The sequence below is a fragment of the Peromyscus eremicus genome, chromosome 15 (genome assembly GCF_949786415.1).
Source record: "Peromyscus eremicus chromosome 15, PerEre_H2_v1, whole genome shotgun sequence".
Taxonomy (NCBI): Eukaryota; Metazoa; Chordata; class Mammalia; order Rodentia; family Cricetidae; genus Peromyscus; species Peromyscus eremicus.
Window position 1 is genome coordinate 34,036,966 of NC_081431.1, and position 21,226 is coordinate 34,058,191.

A 21,226-nucleotide genomic window follows, 5' to 3' on the forward strand; every position below is an offset into this window, starting at 1 on the left:
CTCTGTTATCCTGATAATTTCCATACATATAGTACTACAAACAAAAGAGCCAAAAGTTGATTTATGTCATTATTTTAGTATAACTTTAGAATGTTGGGTATTGAATAGATTTTGGGTATTTTTTTTTCCTGTTGTAGATGTTAGTTATAGGTTACTTAATTAATTAATTAGTGTTTGATCTTTGAATACACAATTCTTATTACACATTCATTTTATAAGTCCTATAAGAATCATGGAAAATCTGCTTTTAACCCAAGGTACCTTTCCTTGAATAAAATTATGTACCATTTAAAAAGAAGGTTTAACATTTTAATAGTTTGTTGCCATAAATCATCTTATATTTTATAATGCTTGTGTACCTGGTTAGTTTGCACATGAATGAAGGTAAAGCAATGTAAACAAGGAAATCAGAGGATGGTAACATTTTGTATAAGCATTATGCCAGAAAATTTAGAGCATGGCAGGGTTGAAGTTGGCATTGTAAAAGGTTAGATAATAGGAACATCTAAACCTGTGGCTATGCATGCATGCATGTGTTTATGCATATGTGTGTGATGACTTATTTAAGTCCTTAAGCCCTTGCCTAGTCATTCTGTTTGTTTACAATTTTCTATTTAGTGGGCCAAAAAGTAGATGAATTTTGGTTCCTGTATCATTTCTGAGTCGGCTTTTGATCATATTGTCACCTTTGTTCACAAACTTTGTAGAATAGAGGTGTTTTTTCACTGGGCCTTTTCCAATTTAGCAACATTCATTCCTCTTTCAGACATGTCTTGAAACAGCATCATAAGTTTATTCTTTCCTTTCTCAATTTCTCTCTCTTCGAAGTGATTTCTGTCAAAGGTTCAGTGTTCTAAGTTGTTCTCTGTGCTAGCTAATCACTTTAGCCACTTAGCTTTGAAAGTGCCTGGTGAGAAAGAAAGAGAGTTGTCCTGGCAGATGTAGGTCATTTCAGTTGACTCGTCACTTTCTCAGTCCCTCATAACATGGCTCAGAAATGGTGGAAAAAATACAATATTTTTTTAGCTTTTTCTGAAAAAGCTTCAAATTCAGAGTCATTTCAAGCTACTGTTGCTTTTGATTCTTATTTAGGCCCATTCTTTATAAAATCTCTCTCTGTGTCTGTCTCTGTCTATCTATCTCTGTCTCTGTTTCTCTCTGTGTGTGTGTGTGTGTGTGTGTGTGTGTGTGTGTGTGTGTGTGTTGATAATTAACCAGAAAAGAACACAAACTTGTTAACCTTTTATCAAATATTGCTATATTCTATTATGTGTTAGATACAGTGCTTGCCATTGATGATATCAATTAAAAGACATCACAAAAATCTAAGTTTAATGAAAGTAGATCAATTACTATGCTAGGTCTTTCGGTTGATGTATTTAGTTACCTAACTAGTTATTTTATGCCTGGTACTTAGAACATCTCTGGGGTTTATATGGTCAGAATTGGTCATGTTATTGTTTCTGTTTCATCCCATCATATGTTAAATATGAACATGAGTAGGCCAAGCCGGTAAAGTATTATGAGCTCTTTCACAGAAATGAAAGCCTTGTCCTTCTAACAGTGAGTATGAAGTATTTATGAAGCACTGTGTGTTGAATTCCACTGGAAATAAAAAAATAAATGAGACAACCGGGTAGGTCTGGGAGCTGTTGGTGTGGCATAACAGAAGAGATGAAAACATTTGAGGGAGAGATGAAGAGGTACCAGTGAAGATATTCTTTTAAACCAAGCATGATGGTGCATGACTATAATCCCAGCATTCAGGAGACAGAAGCTAGAGGATTGCTGCAGAATGGAGGCCATCCTGGTTAGCAGTTTCTTCCAGTCCAGTCAAGATTATGTAATGAGACACTGTTTTAATCTCTTAACACCACTTTCTTTAAACAAACAAACAAAACTTAAGTGAGTTGGTATGATAATGTGTATTTGAAGGACCATCTTGTGATTTTTAAACTATGTTTTTCCTTAAATTTTTTTCTATCTTTTCATTATGAATATAATTGGATAGAAGCTGAGTGGGACATGAAAGACTCAAAATTATATTAGTTTCTTTAATTACATTGTTCTCATCAGTGGTTCTTTCATTTTTAACTTGCTGGAGTATTTAATCATCACTATCAGAAATCATCTACTGAATATCAATTATATGTGACAGAATTTCCAACTTGGAATAAAAAACAAAACATTGTTGACTATTTCAGCATTGTGTAAATTTTTCAAGACAGAAATTTAATATAAAACTCCATATTTTTAACTGTCATGTCCACAGTGAAACTAATAACACACAAATTATATAAATTAAAGTTTGTATTTACAATAGTAACTTCATGTTATGAATAACTTCCATGGTGAAAATGATTCTTATTGCTACCTTGTATGGTTAATTTATTTTGTTTGTTTGCTGGTTTGTGTTTGCCTTGGTCTGTTTATGAGGCCATGTGTCTTCAGATGGCTCAGTTTCCCAACATATGTTTTCATTCTATTCCAAAAACTTGATATACAGTATGATAGTAGACAATATAACCTCATCTTTATGCAATATTTATATATTTGATCTCTTTATGCTCTGTTTTCAAATTAAGAATTACTTGGTTCTAAACATAATGGTTAAATATTTCTACAAATGGTGGCATCACCATTGCATAATAATTTGTTATGAAAGAGCAGTTGAAAGAAAGCATCTTCAACAAATGGTGCTGGCATAACTGGATATCAACATGTAGAAGACTGCAAATAGATCCATATCTGTCACCGTGCACAAAACTTAAGTCCAAGTGATCAAGGATCTCAACATAAATCCAGCTACTCTGAACTTGCTAGAAGAGAAAGTAGGAAGTAGTCTTGAACGCATTGGTATAGGAGATCACTTCCTAAATATAACACCAGTAGCACAGACACTGAGAGAAACAATCAATCAATGGGACTTCTTGAAACTGAGAAGCTTTTGTAGAGCAAAGGATACGGTCAACAAGGCAAAGCAACAGCCTTCAGAATGGGAAAAGGTCTTCACCAACCCCACATCTGACAGAGGACTGATATGGAACTCAAGAAATTAGACATCAAAATGCCCAACAGTCCAATTAAGAAATGGGCTATAGAACTAAACAGAGAATTCTCAACAGAGGAAACTCAAATGGCTGAAAGACATTTAAGGAATTGCTCAACATCCCTAATCATCAGGGAAATGCAAATCAAAACAACTCTGAGATACCACCTTTCGCCTGTCAGAATGGCTAAGATCAAAAACACTGAAGACACCTTGTGCTGGAGAGGATGTGGAGCTAAGGGAACTCTCCTCCACTGCTGGTGGGAATGCAAGCTTGTACAACCATTTTGGAAATCAATATGGCTCTTTCTTAGAAAATTGGGAATCAATCTCCCCCAAGATCCAGCTATACCACTCTTGGGCATATACCCAAGGAATGCTCAATCATACCCACAAGAGTACTCGCTCAGCTATGTTCATATCAGCATTGTTTGTAATAGCCAAAACCTGGAAACAACCTAGATGCCCTTCAACTGAAGAATGGATAAATAAAATGTGGTACATATACACAATGGAATACTACTCAGCAGAGAAAAACAATGACATCATGAGGTTTGCAGGCAAATGGATGGATCTAGAAAAAATCATCCTGAGTGAGGTAACCCAGACTCAGAAAGATAAACATGGTATGTACTCATTCATAGGAGGATACTAGATGTGGAACAAGGATGACTGGACTGCTACTCACATCACCAGGGAGGCTACCTGGAAAACAGGACCCCAAGAAAGACACAGGGATCGCCTAATGATGGAGAGATGGATGAGATCTACATGAACAGCCTGGACTTGAGTCGGGGTAATGAAGGGTGAGGGTCGAGGGAAAGAGAGCTTGGGGGAGCGCGAGATTCCAGCTGGATCAAGAACAGAGAGGGAGAACAAGGAATAGGAGACCATGGTAAATGAAGACCACATGAGAATAGGAAGAGGCAAAGTGCTAGAGAGGCCCACAGAAATCCACAAAGATACCCCCACAACAGACTGCTGGCAATGGTCGAGAGACAGCCCGAACTGACCTACTCTGGTGATGGGATGGCCAAACACCCTAATTGTGCTAGAAACCCCATCCAGCGACTGAGGGATCTGGATGCAGAGATCCATGGCTAGGCCCCGGGTGGAGCTCTGGGAGTCCAATTAGTGAGAAAGAGGAGGGTTTATATGAGCAAGAATTGTTGAGACCAAGGTTGGATAAAGCACAGGGACAAATAGTCAAACGAATGGAAACACATGAACTATGAACCAATGACTGAGGGGCCCCCAACTGGATCAGGCCCTTTGAATGGGTGAGACAGTTGATTGGCTTGATCTGTTTGGGAGGCACCCAGGCAGTGGGACCGGGTCCTGTGCTCATTGCATGAGTTGGCTGTTTGAAACCTGGGGCTTATGCAGGGTCGCTTGGCTTGGCCTGGGAGGAGGGGACTGGACCTGCCTGGACTGAGTCTACCAGGTTGATCTCAGTCCACAGGGAGGTGGGAATGGGGGGTGGGCTTGGGGGAAGGGGAGAGGGGCGGGAGGGGGGAGAACAAGGGAATCCGTGGCTGATATGTAGAACCAAATTGTATTGTAAAATAAAAGAAGAAAAAAAAAGAAAAATGGAAAACTTTAAAAATCAAACACATGAAAAATGAAAAAAAAAAAAAAAAAAAAGAAAGAACAGCTAGATGACCAGAACCTACTTCTATAAAGATTTTAGGTTATTGTACAAAATACTGAAAATAATGACTTAAGGTAATATTCACAAAGAATACTTCTTCTCTAATTCGAGAAATTCTATAAAAATTTAGTATCTGCATATAAAGAGGTAGTTTATATATGGCATTGATAAGTAGTAAAAAATCCAGCTACTGTTATAGCATTAATCACTCAAGTACTGCATGAATATAAATTAATATAGGTAAAATAATGATCAAATTAATTATTGAATAATTCATTCTCATTTTTTGAAACAATTTCAGCACTTAATATAATTATAATAAAATTTTATTACTTTCTCTCTGGTAATTTTGAATGATCTTAATTCTTTACAAAAGTTAGGAAAGGTAATATTTTTGCATTATTCTAATAAACAGGGATTAAGAATATACAAAGGTGGACAGTAATTAATACAGAGACTAATAGCTGGTCAAAGTGCTGAGAATGTGTAACTTAGGCTTAAATGGGAAATTAATATGCTTTACCAACCGAAGATTTAAGGAATATTGTGGGAGAGGGAGAGAAAGAACATAAGAGTATCTGTCTGAAAAAGAATTGTATGAAATTCTATCTTCAGGAAATACAGGTCATTTCATTCATGAATTCAAATCACCTATGGCCTCCTGCTCAAGGGTCTGCAAAAATCAAATTTCAGTACTGACTGTGGAGAAGCTCAGGTGGCTGCACATGTAGTTGAGCTGTTGATAGTTGGTAGCTGCGAGGGGAGCATCACTTTTCCTTTTTGGTATGGACACTACTCAATTTCCCATGTTGCAGTGGATGGCCCCATACTCATGTGAGTTCTGGCAGTAGAACTGCTTTGACTCAGCCAATTATTAAGAAGTAAATGAAAAGATTGTTGGAGAGATTGGTCAATGGTTAAGAGATTTTACTGCTGTTCCAGAAGACCTGACTATAGTTTACCTCACCCATATGGCAACTCACAACTACTGTAACTCTAGTTCTGGAGGATTCAATGTCTTCTGGCCTCTGCAGGCTCTGAATGCTTGTGGTACACCTAAACTAGCCAGCTAAGTAACTAAGTAACTAACTAACTAGCTAGCTAACCAACTCTGTCTCACACACACTCTTGTACATGAAAATAATGAATTAAAAGAAGAGTACATGAAGTTGTAAAAGGATTTTTGTTGGATAGGGAGTTAGTAAAGAGGAATGGATATTATCAAAATACATTGTATACATGAATGAAGTTCTCAAAGAGTAAATACAAATATGCTTTAAAATAACAAAAGAGAATACTGCAACATTTTGAAATCATTGCTCTGAAGGATAGTATATAGTCATTTTATGAAGATAGCAGGATTTTATTAGACTCAGGATTATAATGAGAGTGGTCATAGCTAGTGCTATTAATTACTGGGTAAGGTATTAAGGGAAGTGAATTTGTGTTTTTGAAGGAATTATTGCTTTCCAGAATCGCCAAGATTTATGGTATTTGCAGCAGGAGGCTGTTACCAAGTGCTGCAGCCTTCCATGCCTAGGTGTGAGGAAAAATGTGTGTTTCTCAAGTTTCTTTACTAACTCATAAGATAAACCAATTATTTGAATGGGAGACACTCAAAACAAGCAAGCCAACAAACAAAACTCCAGAAGTGTTAAAGGGTATAAACAACACAGGAGGATGTGGAATGATATTGATAGAAGTCTGCTCTAGACAGCTGGTGTGTCGGTTCCTGAGTGCTGAGGAAATGTGCTATGGTAATGATTTATATTACATTTGTTGACAAATCTTGGTTATTTGATTAGGAAGGAACAATTGAAACTAAAGGCTTTTGATGATGTAACAGAAATATGTAAATCTGTTTTTATTTTCCATTATGGCCATCTCTAGGAAAAGACATTAAATCCTGTTACTTCCCAGTTTAAATCCTTCAGAGGTCTTATCAGTGCTTATGAAACTCTTATGAATGTTCCCCTTGTGAGGCAAGCAGGATGCCAGAACATTGAACAATGCCTAGTATTTGGTAAACTATTTGATAATCTAACAGACCTCTAATTAGATGAATCTGGGCTCGGCTTTGCAGGAAGTAGTATTTTTTCTTATTTATTAATTTTTTTTTCATTTTACATACCAACCACAGTTCCCTCTCCCATACCTCCTCCCATCCCCTCCTGATGACTCCCCCCCACACAAAAAAAGAGTAAGAAGGCCTCCACTGAGGAGTCAACAAAGCCTAGTACATTCAGTTGAGGCAGGACCAAGCCCCAACCCCTGCATCAAAGGCTGAGCAAGGCATCCCACCATAGGGAATGGGCTGCAAAAAGCCAGCTCGTGCACCAGGGATAGATCCTGAAACCACTGCCAGGGGCCCTTCAAAGAGACCAAGCTACACAATTGTCTCCCACATGCAGAGGGCCATGTAGTTCAGTCCCATGTAGGGGAAATCTACACAGACAACTGAACCAAGCTCATGTGAACTCATGAACTCTAGATAGCTGTGCAGTAAGTAGTATTTTAACCTTTGGTGTATTCTACTGCAGCACATTGAGGACTCTGGGTAAGAAACAAGTTAGAAGATCAGCAAACTCAGATTTCATACAAACAATTATGTTCAGTTATTGGACCTTGACTCCATGATCTTCTCCTGCTGTTCATGGAGTTTGATAGTATGTTGGATTGTTAAATCCACCTTGATGGATGCATGTACAGTATTGCTGATTTAAATAATTTAGAAATGATACTTCAATTCATATCTGAGGATTTTGTTTGTTTTTTTTTAAATTGAATTCCAGAAACAAGTTGCAAAGACAAGATCATGAATATTTCAAGTTTTCTTTTCAAACCTGAGTCATAGATGTTTCATTTCAAGCCAAGTTAAGGTTTGATTATTCTACACTTCATGGCTCTTTAAAATTCTAGTTGCTATAACAACTTTGATATTTCTTTATTATTTTTAGCACATCAGTTGCCATAACAATAAGATATCTCAAAAATAGCAATTTTTCTTTTATAGTGGAAAACATCCTTTCAATTAAAAATGAGTTTAAATTAACATTTCTTTCTTTTAATGTGAACCTGTTATTTAAAATATGGTGTTTGCACTTCTATTACCATACAATTTTATAGACTGTTTTCAAGTGATGTCTTACAGTTTAACTTTACCACTATGATTTTACTGTACAATATTTGAAGGAAAATGACCATTTAATGTCCTTTCTGTGAGCTAATATTTAAGATTTCAGTGATACAAAATTGTATTAAGTAATTTAATTTCCAGATGGAAATTCCATAAGAAAAACTCTTAGATGTGAGATTTAAGAAAGCTTGACATTTTTCTCCTATGTTATTTTGAAATGCACTTCCAATGTTTTAGTCATACTAAAAATGGTGCCATTTCACTTATCCAGAAATAACTGGCAGTCTAGGACTAAACTGTGACACTTTCCTGGTAGAGGAGTGCTTTTATGTAGCCTTTGAGAAAAAAGTTGTCAGAAGCTTTGTTTCAGGTTTTAAGCCTCTAGGAAATTGCAAATAGGAAATTGAAAGAGGAAGTAGAAGATACTGTTCTGTGTTATGGATAGAAAGGCAGCATGGTGGGAGCTGTGTATTACTTTTAGTACCTGGTCACTTGTAGAATGAAACAGATCTATCTATCTCCCCTGTTGCTCCTGCTGTCTCTAATACACACACACTCATGGTCCACAGTTGCAAAGGTATGTTATGTTATGAGACAATGTTCCTATTGATGTTAACAGTGATGATCACAAACTGTTTGACAAATATTAAATGAACATTCATTGTACACAAGTGAATTCACAGGTTCATGGTTATCTTTGGTAATAATTTACACAAAGCTTGTGTATTATTTCATCATTTTCCCATGTAAACATGCACATGGTCCATACACTTTTTACATAAGAATGTTTCCATCATTCCTGAAATTTCTTTTATATTCTTGACAGTCAGTTATTGAATTTGTGTCAGTGCTCATGCATGCACACACTTATATACACATGTTCATATGTGTGCACACAAGTACACTATTGAGGCAACTACTGCTCTGTTATAATTCAGCAAAAATTCATTTTTTTATGTTTTGGAACTTCGTGTCAAATGTGCTCCTTGAGGCCTGACTTTTCCCCTTAGTGTTTAGGTTCATCTGTGTTGTTTGTTCATTTTCCTTCCTTTTTGTTGCTAAGCACCAAGCCACAGTAGGTACATATCACAATTTCTTCATGCATATACCTGTTGCTGGATGTGTATGTTGTTTCCAGTTTGGGCTGTTTAGTTTTGTACATATTACCAGGAACATTTTGTGTGTGTGTGTGTGTGTGTGTGTGTGTGTGTGTGTAAGACTTAATATCTAATAGTTATTTTGTGGATATGTTTGTATGTCTTTTGGAATGAGCTGGTGGGCCATAGTGTAGATTTGTTTAATACAATAAGGCTTTCCAAAAATGTTTGTCACATTTCCTGAATTTGGGTCATTTTATACCACTATGAACATTTTGTAAAAGTTTGAGTTGTTTACAATCTTACCAAATTTTTTTATTGCAAGTCTTAATTTTAGCCATTGTTGTAAATACATTGGTACATTATTATTGTTTGATTTTTGCCTTGAACTAATGACTTGATACTAAGCACTTTTCACTTCTTCTACCTAACAGTTGTACATACTGATGAGTTCTATGTGGTGTTTTGAGTCATGTATAATTACATAGTCTAACTCAACCTGAGCATATATATGTCATGAAAAGTTGGCCTTTCTTTGTTGTGCATGAATTTAAAAATGATTTTTTCTAATTAAAAAATTAAATAGAGTACATTTTAGTAATAGTAGTCAGTTTGCGGGGCAATAGCACATCAAAACTTAGTTCCTCTATTGAGTTATCACTTAGTATTCATTGACTAACATCTTCTCATCTCCCTATTACTGTTGTTAGTCTCTGGTAACCACAATTGTACTCTTAGTCTCTATTATCATTTTTGATTATTTGTATTTTTATTAATTTATAGTGTCAGTAACAGTATTGTAGCCACAGTTTGCATAAAAATTTCTTTGTTAGGTGTGTGTTTAGCTAATAACTTTTTTCAGGCTTTTGGCTTGCTGATTTTCTTAATGATGTCTTTTGGTAAGAATTTTGGAGTGTAAATTAAAATTTAGCTTATTTTTTTTAGCTTATTATTTTTATTATCTTACAAACTTTGCTTCTGTGCCATGAAGTTATCCCTGTAATGTGTTTTCTTTTAGAAGCTATCTGTTTGTATTTTATTTTTTTGTTTTTAGGATTTATTTATTTATTATCTATACAGTGTTCTGCTGGCATGTATCCCTGCAGGCCAGAAGAAGGCACTAAATCTCATTACAGATGGTTGTGAGCCACCATGTGGTTGCTGGGAATTGATCTCAGGACCTCTGGAAGAGCAGCCAGTGCTCTTAACCTCTAAGGTATTTCTCCACCCCCGTTTATATTTTCAACCTTTATATTTTGATATATCATTCATTACAAGTAAATTTTTATGTGTAGTATGAGGAAGTGCCCTTAGTTCATATTTTCCCAGTGGGTGTCCAAATTTTTCTAGTACTATTTATTGAAAAGATCTCCTTAAGCCCAGGTTTGTTTTAGAGATCCTACTAAATTTCAATTGACTGATAACTCTGGTCTCATTTTTGTAGCTTTTACTGTTCTACAGGTCTATAGGAGGCTAGTCTCTCATACCATGGTCTTACAGTAGGTCTTGAAACCAGGTTGTGTCAGTCTTCCAATTGTGTTTTTATTTCCTTTTAGAAGATGGTTTTACAATAACTATCCAAAATTCTCCGTGTTTGCATATAGATTTTATAATCAGCAGTTGCTTGTTTTACAGAAAAACCTGCCTAGATTTTAATGTGAGTATGTAATTGAATTATCTGGTGAGAATCTGGTCTTCTTAATGATAGCAAGTCTTCAAAAACATAAAGGTGGTATATCTGTCCATTTCCTTAAACCTTTAGCATTGTCTCAGTGGCATTCTGTAGTTCTCTGAGTAGAGACATACAGGTTTTATTAGATGTATCTTTGTGTTCTGCTGTATGAGCCTATTGTAAATGGTTTAGTTTAAAATTTTATTTCCATTTTTGTTGCATGTATATAGCAACGAAATACATTATATCCTGACAAAGTGTATTCATTTCCTTATATTTTAATGGGTGTAGGAGTAGTTAATATTTTTGCATATATAGTTATGGCTTTCTTGAATGGCTTTTAATTTTCTTGTTTATTATATAGACTGAGACTGTCAATACAGGGTACATGGAAGTAATAAGGACCCACATGCTTGTATATTCCCATTCTTAGGGAAGAATCATTAATATTTCATTGTGAAATACTCTAGTAGATATATATTTCCCAATTATATGTCTTTATCAAGTTGAGAAAGTTCTTTCTATGTAACTTTATAACTAAAATTTTGTTGATATTTTTAATTAATTAAATACTTAATTTTTTTGATTTACAGTAGAGCAAGGTAAGAAAATAAACTTGTGCTGTGCCTTTCAGTCACTAAGTCAGTAGGTTGTTATATGTATCATTTCAGTGTTTGCTTTCCAGCACTCAGCTCATGTTACCTTAGTACTATGCTTAGTCGTCCACTACAAGTTAATTGGTACTGCATTTAATAGCAGTTGGCATTCTTAAAATAAGTAATTAATCATTATTGTTTGCTAAAAAATCAAGTTTCTTTCCATTAATTTTCACTTCACATTTTAACACATTTACTGACTTCAATATGGTGTTTTAATTCATGTATATGACAAAATCAAGGTAATGACTGTGTCCATCATCAGCTTGCAATGTAAACATTTCTAATATAAGTACATTCATGAAATCCAACAATTTTGAGATGTATAAAAATTATTGTCCTGCCTGTTGCATACTTTAGAACTTAAAGATTTATATCTTCAGTCACCAAAAGATTGTTGACATTATTTCTATTTTAAAAATTTATTATTATTGTTGTTGTTATTATTGTGTTGCATGTGTAAAAGAGAGAGAGAGAGAGAGATACAGAGACAGAGAGAGACACAGAAAGAGATAGACACACACAGAGAGAGACAGAGATGTGTAGATGGATAGTGTATGTCACAACACATGTTGGGAAGTCAGAGGACAACTTTGTATAATCATTTTCTCCTTCCACCTTTAGGTAAGATCCAAAGTGAATTTCAGTTCACCAAGCTTGTTCAACCAAGCACCCTATTGGGATATATACCATCATTTTCCTGGGGTGATTATTCACAGTCTATGTAATATTTTCAGCTATCATACACAAAGTCCAAGTGATGAAAATGCATGAATGCTGACCAGTCTAGAGGCTCTTTGGTGTCTAGGTGTGATAGCACGTAGTATGTGCATTAAGATTAGAGAACTGAGAAACATCAGAATTGCATCTCTGTGAGCTCCCACTCACTCGGGTCAGCTGTCTTTGTGGTTTTCCCCATCATGATCTTGACCCCCCTTGCTCATATGATCCCTCCTCAGTGCTTGCTGTGGATCACTGCATCTGCTTCCATCAGTTACTAGATGAAGGTTCTATGATGACAATTAGGGTAGTCACTAATCTGATTACAAAAGAAGGCCAGTTCAAGCACCTTGTCCGTTGCAAGGAGTCTTAGCTGGGGTCATCCTTGTAAAAACAAGCTATTTGTTGTATTTTTAACATTTTACATTTAATTATACTTTTACTTGGTGATTGTTGTGGATTATGTTGTATATGTCAGTAACAGCAAGCAGGCTTACAGGCATCCTTTTCTCTATTTCCATGATGATAACACATCATAGAACTGTAGTACAGTATCACACCCACAATGGTAACAACTGCACTGGTCTAAACACAGAACAGTGCTATTATTCTAACATCACTAGTGTTGTTTTTTTTTTTTTTTTTTTTTGGTTTTTCGAGACAGGGTTTCTCTGTGTAGCTTTGCGCCTTTCCTGGAACTCACTTGGTAGCCCAGGCTGACCTCGAACTCACAGAGATCTGCCTGGCTCTGCCTCCCGAGTGCTGGGATTAAAGGCGTGCGCCACCACCGCCCGGCCACTAGTGTTGTCCTTAAAGGACACATCAACCTTCCTTATTTCCCAGGCCTAAAAATCAAAGATTTTTTTTCAAACATTGATATAGACTTGGATTTAAGTGGATGTATAAATTACTAATACTTATCTAATGTTAGAATATATGAAGAGATTAACTTTTCTCTGTTGAAATTGCAATTCTCTGTTGGTCATATTTCTTACTTCCTCCTGGAAGTCTTTGTTAAACAAGGGAACTTTGTTTGTTTTAATGTTACAGTTTCTGTTGTACTAGTCTTACATAAAAATTAATTATGTTAGACATTTGTTTGTTAAACTCCTATTCAATGCCCAGCAGTATAATATCAGCACTTTAGATATGATAGTAAACAAAGCAAGTATTTGCTCCCCCTATAAGGCTTCAGCTTAGTAAGAAAATAAAATAAATAATTACAGATGATGGTAAGTGTAGAATCTGGTACTCTGGGAACTCAGGTAAGATTTCCCAGAGGAAGAAGTTCTTGGACTAAGGTGGAAGCTTGTGTCTGAATTGAATGTGGTAGCTCATTGAGCAGCTGATGTGAGCACTCTGCAGCAGAAGAGAACACAGCAAGTTAATGTGGGGCTGGGGCTTACAGTGGCGAGGGGTGGAGAATTTGTCTAACATGGATAACCCAGAAGGAAAATGAGATTAGACCAGATTTATAGGACCTTTTATAAAATGCAGAATAAAACTGAAATATTTTAAGGAAGGAAGTGACATAATTTGTTTTGAATTTTGGAAAATATACTCATTTTTGTGCATAATAGTGTAGACAAATTGCTAAACAGTCTTATTAAATAAAAAACACAGAGCCAGATATAGTGGTTAAAACCCGAGAGATCAGGGAAATAGGAAAAGCCACAGGCTAACCTTATCTCACCAATCCCGCAGCTTCCAAAGAGAGCTACTTCCTGTATACCCATGCCTATATGCCTTTATGTTCTGCTCCCTCATTTGCTCTCTCAGCCCAGCTACATCGCTTCCTTTTCCTGCCCAGCTCTGTAACTTCCTGTCTGTACAGACCTCCAGACCTCTATGATTAGTGTGGTGATATTTTATTTGTGCTGAAATATGGTGATATTTTATTTGTGTGTTAATAAATAAAGCTTGCCTGGAGATCAGGGGGAAAAGGCCAGCCATTTTTAGTAAACAAAGAAGTCAGGCAGCACATACCCTTAATCCCTTAGCAGTCAGGATCTCTGTGAGTTCAAGGCCACACTGGGAACAGAGCCAGGCATGGTAATACCTTTAATTCCAGCACTAACCTGTAGCACGAATCTTAAAATGGTCATATTAAATAAAAAAACACGGAGCCAGAAATTTAAAGCCTTAGAGCAATCAGGGAAATATGGAAATCCACTAGCTAACCTCACCTGACCAACTCCACAGCTTCCCAAGAGCACGACTTCCTGTCTACCCAGGCTTATATGCCTTGCTTTTCTGCCCTCTCATTGGCTATCTTAGCCCAGCTACCTCACTTTCTCTTCCTACACAGTTCTGTCACTGTCTGTCTGTCTGTACAGACTTCCAGTTCTCTATGTTTGGTACTGGGATTAAAGGCATGTGTCACCCTGCTTGGCTCTGTTCCTTAGTGTGACTTTGAACACACATAGGATTAAAAACATGTGCCACCATTGCCTGACTTCTATATAATGGCTGGCTTTTTCCTCTGATCTCTGGGCAAGTTTTATTGGGGGACACAGTATATTGGGGAACACAATATATCACCACATAATAGATTGAAGAGAAGCTATGATCAACACAGACCAAATTAGAAGCCACTGCTGTCATCTAAATAGAAAGTGATGCTGGCTTTCCTAAGGTCATGATGGTGGAGACAGTGAAATGGGCTAGTTGTGGAACTAAAGTCTGAATGTACACCTCTTTTGCTTCCTTTTCAAATATCTTAAGAGACAAGATTTAATTTAGCTTCTCCAGTACTTTATAATGTTACTGTAACTCTCATTGCAGTCATCGTCCATTATTTATCCTACTTGGCATTTATAGCTAATGTCTTGCCTTTACTGTTATATTTCTCTTGCTGTGATAAGACACTATGACCAAGGCAACTTAAAGAAGAAAGAATTTTGCTGACGGGTGGTGGTGGGGAACATAGTTTCAGAGGTTGAGTCCATGAGCATCATGGTGGGGAGCATGATAGCAGGTAGGCAGACATGGTAATAGATCAATAGCTGAGAGTTTGCATCTTGATCTACAAGTACAAGGCAAAGAGAGCTAACTGGGAGTGGGTTGGGCTTTTGAAACATCAAATTTTTCCCAAACAGTTCCACCAACTATGGTCCAAGTATTCAATATATGGGCTTATGGGGACCATTCTCATTCAAACTGCCGCACTTACTCTGCTGTCTAGGACATTGTTTGGATTTTTAATAATGAGATAACATATAAAATAATATATAAGATATACTAAATAATATATAAATACTAAATGATATTTCCTCTAATAAATTACAGTTTGGGCTTTTTCCTGGTTAGCTCTCATCAATTGAAAGGAGAGGGAATTAGTTGATAATGATGATGAAAAGAGTAGCAGTGACACCCAGACCCCTAAAATGAGAAGAATGATTTTTAAATTAAAAAGAAAGAATGGTATATGTGATGAGCTATGTAATATAACTATGGTGATATATTGTGTACCTAATAAACTTGCATGAGGATCAGAGGACAGAGCCAACTACTAGATTAGACATAGAGATCAGGCAGTGGTGGTACACATCCTTAATCCTATCACTCAGGAGGCACAGATCCATCTGGATCTCCGAGTTCAAGTTTACACTGGAACAGAGCCAGGCAGTGGTGGCACACACCTTTAATCCCAATCTTGGGAAGCACACACGCCTTTAGTCCCAGTACCAATCATAGAGTTCTGGAGGCCTGTACAGACAGGAAGTGACAGAGCTGGCTAGGAAGAGGAAGTGATGTAGCTAGACAGAGAGCAAATCAGGTGGCAGAACAGCAAGGCATATAAGCCTGGGTAGACAGGAAGTCACCCTTTTTGGAAGCTGCAGAGTTGGTGAGGTGAGGTTAACTAGTAGTTTGTCCTATTCCTCTGATCTTGCTCTCTGGCTTTAACCCAAATTTCTGGCTCTGTTTATTTATTAAGATCATTTAGAAATTAGTCTACAAAGGAGAGAAAGAAAGAAGGGAAAGGGAGGCAAAGGAGGAGGAAGAAAGAGAGGGAAAGAAGGAGTGGGGAGGAGATCACACTGTGGACATGTTTATGCTAGGTAACACATATGGATGTCAGAGGAAAACTTGTAGGAATCTGTTCTGTCCTTCCACAGTATCATGGGTGTGAATCAAGCTTGGGTTGTCAGGGTTGTTGGTGACAAGTGCCTTTTATCTGCTGAGCCATCTCAGGCCTGAGATTTAAGAATTTTATGAAGAAGAAAGTATAAAAGCACATAGCTCAAATTTTGGCATGTAAGACATGTTTTCAATAATTATTACCTTTTATTTGCATCTTTCTTTTCCTGATTTGCTTTACTCCTGTAACAATTACAAATTTTGTTATCATAGGTTTTTTTTAATGTTTAAGGTTTAAAATAAACAAATGTTTACTGTTGAAGGTTTAAAATAAATGAATGATTGAAGTAAACCTAAATAAAAATGTTTTAATATACACCAAATTCTTGAGCAAGTATTTATTGTGCATATATATATATATATATATATATATATATATATATATATACACTTAAGAACTGTGAGGTGAATTTCTTTAGCTCTTGACACATTTGATATAGTAGGATAACTGTGGACTAAGTGCTTCTATTTATTTGGATGCCCCCTATCCTTTTAGATCATATTGACTCAGGTATTTATCCAGACAGCTTTCACTGTCACAGTCCTTAACTGGTATTTTGTTGTGCAGGTCAGTGTGCCAAGCTCAGCACATTCATGTGGGCGTGGCAGGTATTGGAGAGATGAGTAAATGACTTTTAATTTCTAATCAAAATACGACCATTTACCTCATAGTAAAAAAAAAAAAAACACACAAAACAGTAGTTATATCAATTTAGTTCATGAGAATTTAAATGATTTTTAATAATTCATAAGTTTTTTTGGCCAAAGAGTATTAGATTACTGCTGACTTTTTAGTGTCATAGTACCTTGTGGTACTTTCTGTACAAGGTTTAAAGGTATATACCAGTTTTGTTTCCATACTGCTATTCATAAGAAATAATTCCTACAAATGCTATAAGGAGAATGCCTCCAGAAGCCTTTAAATGCCGTTTACATACTATAAAGATTGGTCAGTTTCATTGTCTTCTTTTGTCAATCTTGATCGGAGCTCACAGACTAAGTCTGTAAGCCTGCATGTGCCTGGCAACTGTTACCTAGTGACAGTTTCAGCTGCAGTAGCCATTGGCTGTGCTGTTGATTGGGGCAGGAGGACCGAGTCACCTTTCTGATGGTGAGTTCTTCTGCATCAGCTCGGGATGAGGAGGAGGAGCAGACTCTGGCTCAGGTGGAGGCAGCAAGATTGAGAAACTGTAAAGAATCTCCCGGCAGCATCCTGATAACTGCATCACAGTAAATTGGACTTCTGAATCAAGCAGCCTAGCTTCACAGCTGATAAGAGTGAATGTACATGAGAAGCATTACCTTATTCCTGTAACAAGAGAACTATTTTGTTATAAATGAAACTCAGCATGTCCAAGAAGGAATATCCTGTGGCTGACATAAAAGAAGGACTTCCCTGAATGATGTGGTGCTGCACAAGAAAATAACTTTGAGAAGAATGCTTTCTACTGAGCTGCTACATTGTTCCTGAAGGAAATGTTTTCATTTCTAGTGCATGCTATTTCTTCAAAAGCTATGATAACAAAGAGTGACAAGAGACTCTCTGAATTGCTTGTACTTGGGGGAAAGACTTTGGTAAATGTTAACCCGGTGCCAGAATGACCTTGGAAGCCTTTTGGATGGATTCTGCCCTGCCAGAATCGCAGCATGTCAAAGTCCAGGATTTAAACCCATCCTGATGTTTTGAGATATTTTAAAACAAGACTATTTCCCAGCCTACCTGATGGCCCTGCTTTAATTGAGCTTTTGCTTAAAATAGAATACAGAAACAGAAGAGGCATTTTCTTAACATATGGCTGCTAATAACTGCAAATATAATAAACAAGGTAAATTTCCACTTTCAAATATTTAGTTCAAGTAGTGATTTAATGTGTTAATCATCTAATGGGGATAGGAAAGCTGTAACAAATTAGAATATGAAGCCTACTAGAAAGACTTAATTAATAGATACCAGCAGCATCTAGTGAAATGTGCACAGTATACAGGGACATTTCCATTACTGTCTAAATATCATCTATTTTTATGACATTTGGGCATTGTTGCAAATGTGAGGAATTACTTCAAGCTATATATTTTATTATGCTTTTTATAATGAGGTATCATACCAAATAATAAAAGTTATTTTCTATTATAGAAACTAAAGTTAATAACAAAGATTTTATTTTGAAATAGAAGCGATATAAATTACATTGTTGTCAGCAGTATCAGCAACTGAAGTGGTCTAAAGCTGTTTTCATATCAACATTTAAAGAATAACTAGAGAGTTAGGACTTCAGACATTTATTCTAGTTTTCAGTTTTGGGTGTTGTCATACTATTCATTGTGTAATATCTTCCCTATGGAAATTACCTTGTATTCTCATAAGCATTATATAGCAATCTAGAGCCTGATTTTTACCCCCAGCATACCTCATTGTGCCCACATAAATTATTCTTTTGGAATTAGCCTAGATAGAATTATTGTTCTTACCTTTTAAAAATGAAAGAGAAATGGGTCCTAAAGTTTTCCCATCAGCATCAGATGTGAACTGAGGCCAAGGACACTCTTTGTCACATGAACTTTTTCTTGGCTTTTCATCTAAAACTAAGATCTTAATTATTTAAATTCTAAAATATGAATGCATTTTTCATCATAGTTCATCATAGTTGAAGCAGGAGACCTCAGTTTAAGACTGTTTCTTTTATTTTTTCTAGTTGATCTTTAAGAAACTCTTTCTTAAGAGAAACATTTCTTCCCTTGACAGTTGCTTTTTTTTTTTTAACAGATTTAATTTTTCATAGTATTAGCTAATAAATCCATTTTCTCTAGAAGTGCCTGTATCTGCAAAAGTTGCTTGAAAGCATGGGAGGGAGCTAACCAGACACCTCTTTTCACCTTTCTAGCTCACCCTCCTCCTTTCTCCCCCAAAGCCGAGCTGTGTCACTAGTGAACTAAGGCTGATGAAGAGACCTGAGCACACTGTGAGATGCTCAGCTGTAATACAGGCACTGGCATTTTCTACTGAAGCAGGTTCTGAGACACTGACTTGCAGAGTCTAACAGATGCTGGCAGGGGCACCTGCTTGCTGGAACCAAAGCTACAGATTCCTTTAATTCCAAGCCATGAATGAATCCAGGTGGACTGAATGGAGGATCCTGAACATGAGCAGTAGCATTGTGAATGTGTCTGAGCATCATTCCTGCCCGCTTGGATTTGGTCACTACAGTGTGGAGGATGTCTGCATCTTTGAGACAGTTGTTATTGTCTTACTGACATTTCTAATCATCGCTGGGAACTTAACAGTCATCTTTGTCTTTCATTGTGCTCCACTGTTACACCATTATACTACCAGCTACTTCATACAGACAATGGCATATGCTGACCTCTTCGTTGGAGTTACCTGCTTGGTTCCTACTCTGTCCCTTCTCCATTACTCTACAGGTGTCCACGAGTCATTGACTTGCCAAGTGTTTGGATATATTATCTCAGTTCTAAAAAGTGTTTCTATGGCCTGTCTTGCTTGCATCAGTGTGGATCGCTATCTTGCAATAACCAAGCCTCTTTCCTACAATCAACTGGTCACCCCTTGTCGCCTGAGAATTTGCATTATTATGATTTGGATTTACTCCTGCCTAATTTTTTTGCCTTCCTTTTTTGGCTGGGGCAAACCTGGTTACCACGGTGACATTTTTGAATGGTGTGCCACATCTTGGCTCACCAGTGCCTATTTTACATGCTTTATTGTTTGTTTACTTTATGCTCCTGCTGCCTTGGTTGTCTGCTTCACTTACTTTCACATTTTCAAAATTTGCCGGCAGCACACCAAAGAGATAAATGACCGGAGGGCCCGATTCCCTAGCCACGAGGTAGATGCCTCTCGAGAGGCAGGACACAGCCCCGATCGTCGCTATGCCATGGTTTTATTTAGGATAACCAGCGTGTTTTATATGCTATGGCTTCCATATATTATTTACTTTCTTCTAGAAAGTTCTCGTGTCTTGGATAATCCAACACTGTCCTTCTTAACCACTTGGCTTGCCATAAGCAATAGTTTTTGTAACTGTGTAATATACAGTCTCTCCAACAGTGTTTTCCGCCTTGGCCTCCGAAGGCTTTCTGAAACAATGTGCACATCTTGTGTGTGTGTGAAAGATCAGGAAGCACGAGATCCCAAACCCAGGAGACGGGCAAATTCCTGTTCCATTTGAAGAGAACTGCACAGGAAATAAAATGTAATGTGACAGTGATTTTGGACTGTATTCTTGATTCACTTGGAAATTTGCCCTAGAGAAATATTTATGTGAATAGTTGACTATGAAGTGAAGAATGAGATTAAAGGTCTCTTTTATTTCCTTTTGTGCAAGAAGAAAAGTAAAAGGAAAGGATGTATGGAGAATAATCTCATAAGAGAATTACAGCTTGTGAATATGTGTTCAGTGTTTGATCCTCATTACTGAGGATCGAAGAGGTACTTCAAATTTACAAAACATGAGTGCTCCTTGACATCTCTTTCTATGTCCTCTCTGCCTATGTCTCTGTCTTTTATTTAGTCTTATTCTGTGTTTTTAATCTTTGTACTTGTGGGAGTTTATTATTTGCTAAACTGCCCTTTATGAAAAATGCCAGTACATATATGAGGCCAAGTATGACCTTTCCATCAGAGCACTTAGACATGCCAATCTATATTAATTGTGTTGTCTTTAGGGAGGGTGCACAGTGTTACATTTTATTATTGTTCATACAACCCCTGTATTTATGCACTTGACACGTTCTCTACAGCATAGATTTTCCACTACAAGCAGAAAGGAGCAGTATTTTTTTTTCTTCTGTAAAAGGACTTTTGGTTTCTTCTCCCTTTCCCCAACACCTCCTATTGCCTTTTCATTGTTTCTCTATCTGAGACCTGTGGGACACATTCTAGAAGTGTCTTAGCTGATGAAAGACTCCTCTATATAAGAGAGTCAAGATGTTAAACAAGGTATTCTTTCTAACAAAGCAGTCTATTAGTTGGGAAGTTGTGTTTAATGCTTTAATGGATTTTTGAAACATTTTTATCTGCTTTCTTTGAGGTTAGTTCATGTGCCTAAAGTAAAGTCTTTTTTGCTATAGTAAAGCCTCTTTTTTCT

At 36.7% G+C, this 21,226-nt stretch overlaps 2 protein-coding genes across 4 annotated transcripts in view; both read left to right on the forward strand.

Moving 5' to 3' along the window:
- Positions 1-21,226, forward strand: part of Rabgap1l (RAB GTPase activating protein 1 like) — a 577,981-nt gene that overhangs the window by 196,309 nt on the left and 360,446 nt on the right. The gene's annotated exons all lie outside the window — the stretch shown is intronic.
- On the forward strand, positions 19,010-20,384 carry Gpr52 (G protein-coupled receptor 52). Its single transcript, XM_059281251.1, has one exon. It carries the CDS (start codon positions 19,223-19,225, stop codon positions 20,306-20,308), a length of 1,086 nt encoding a protein of 361 aa, XP_059137234.1. The 5' UTR covers positions 19,010-19,222; the 3' UTR covers positions 20,309-20,384.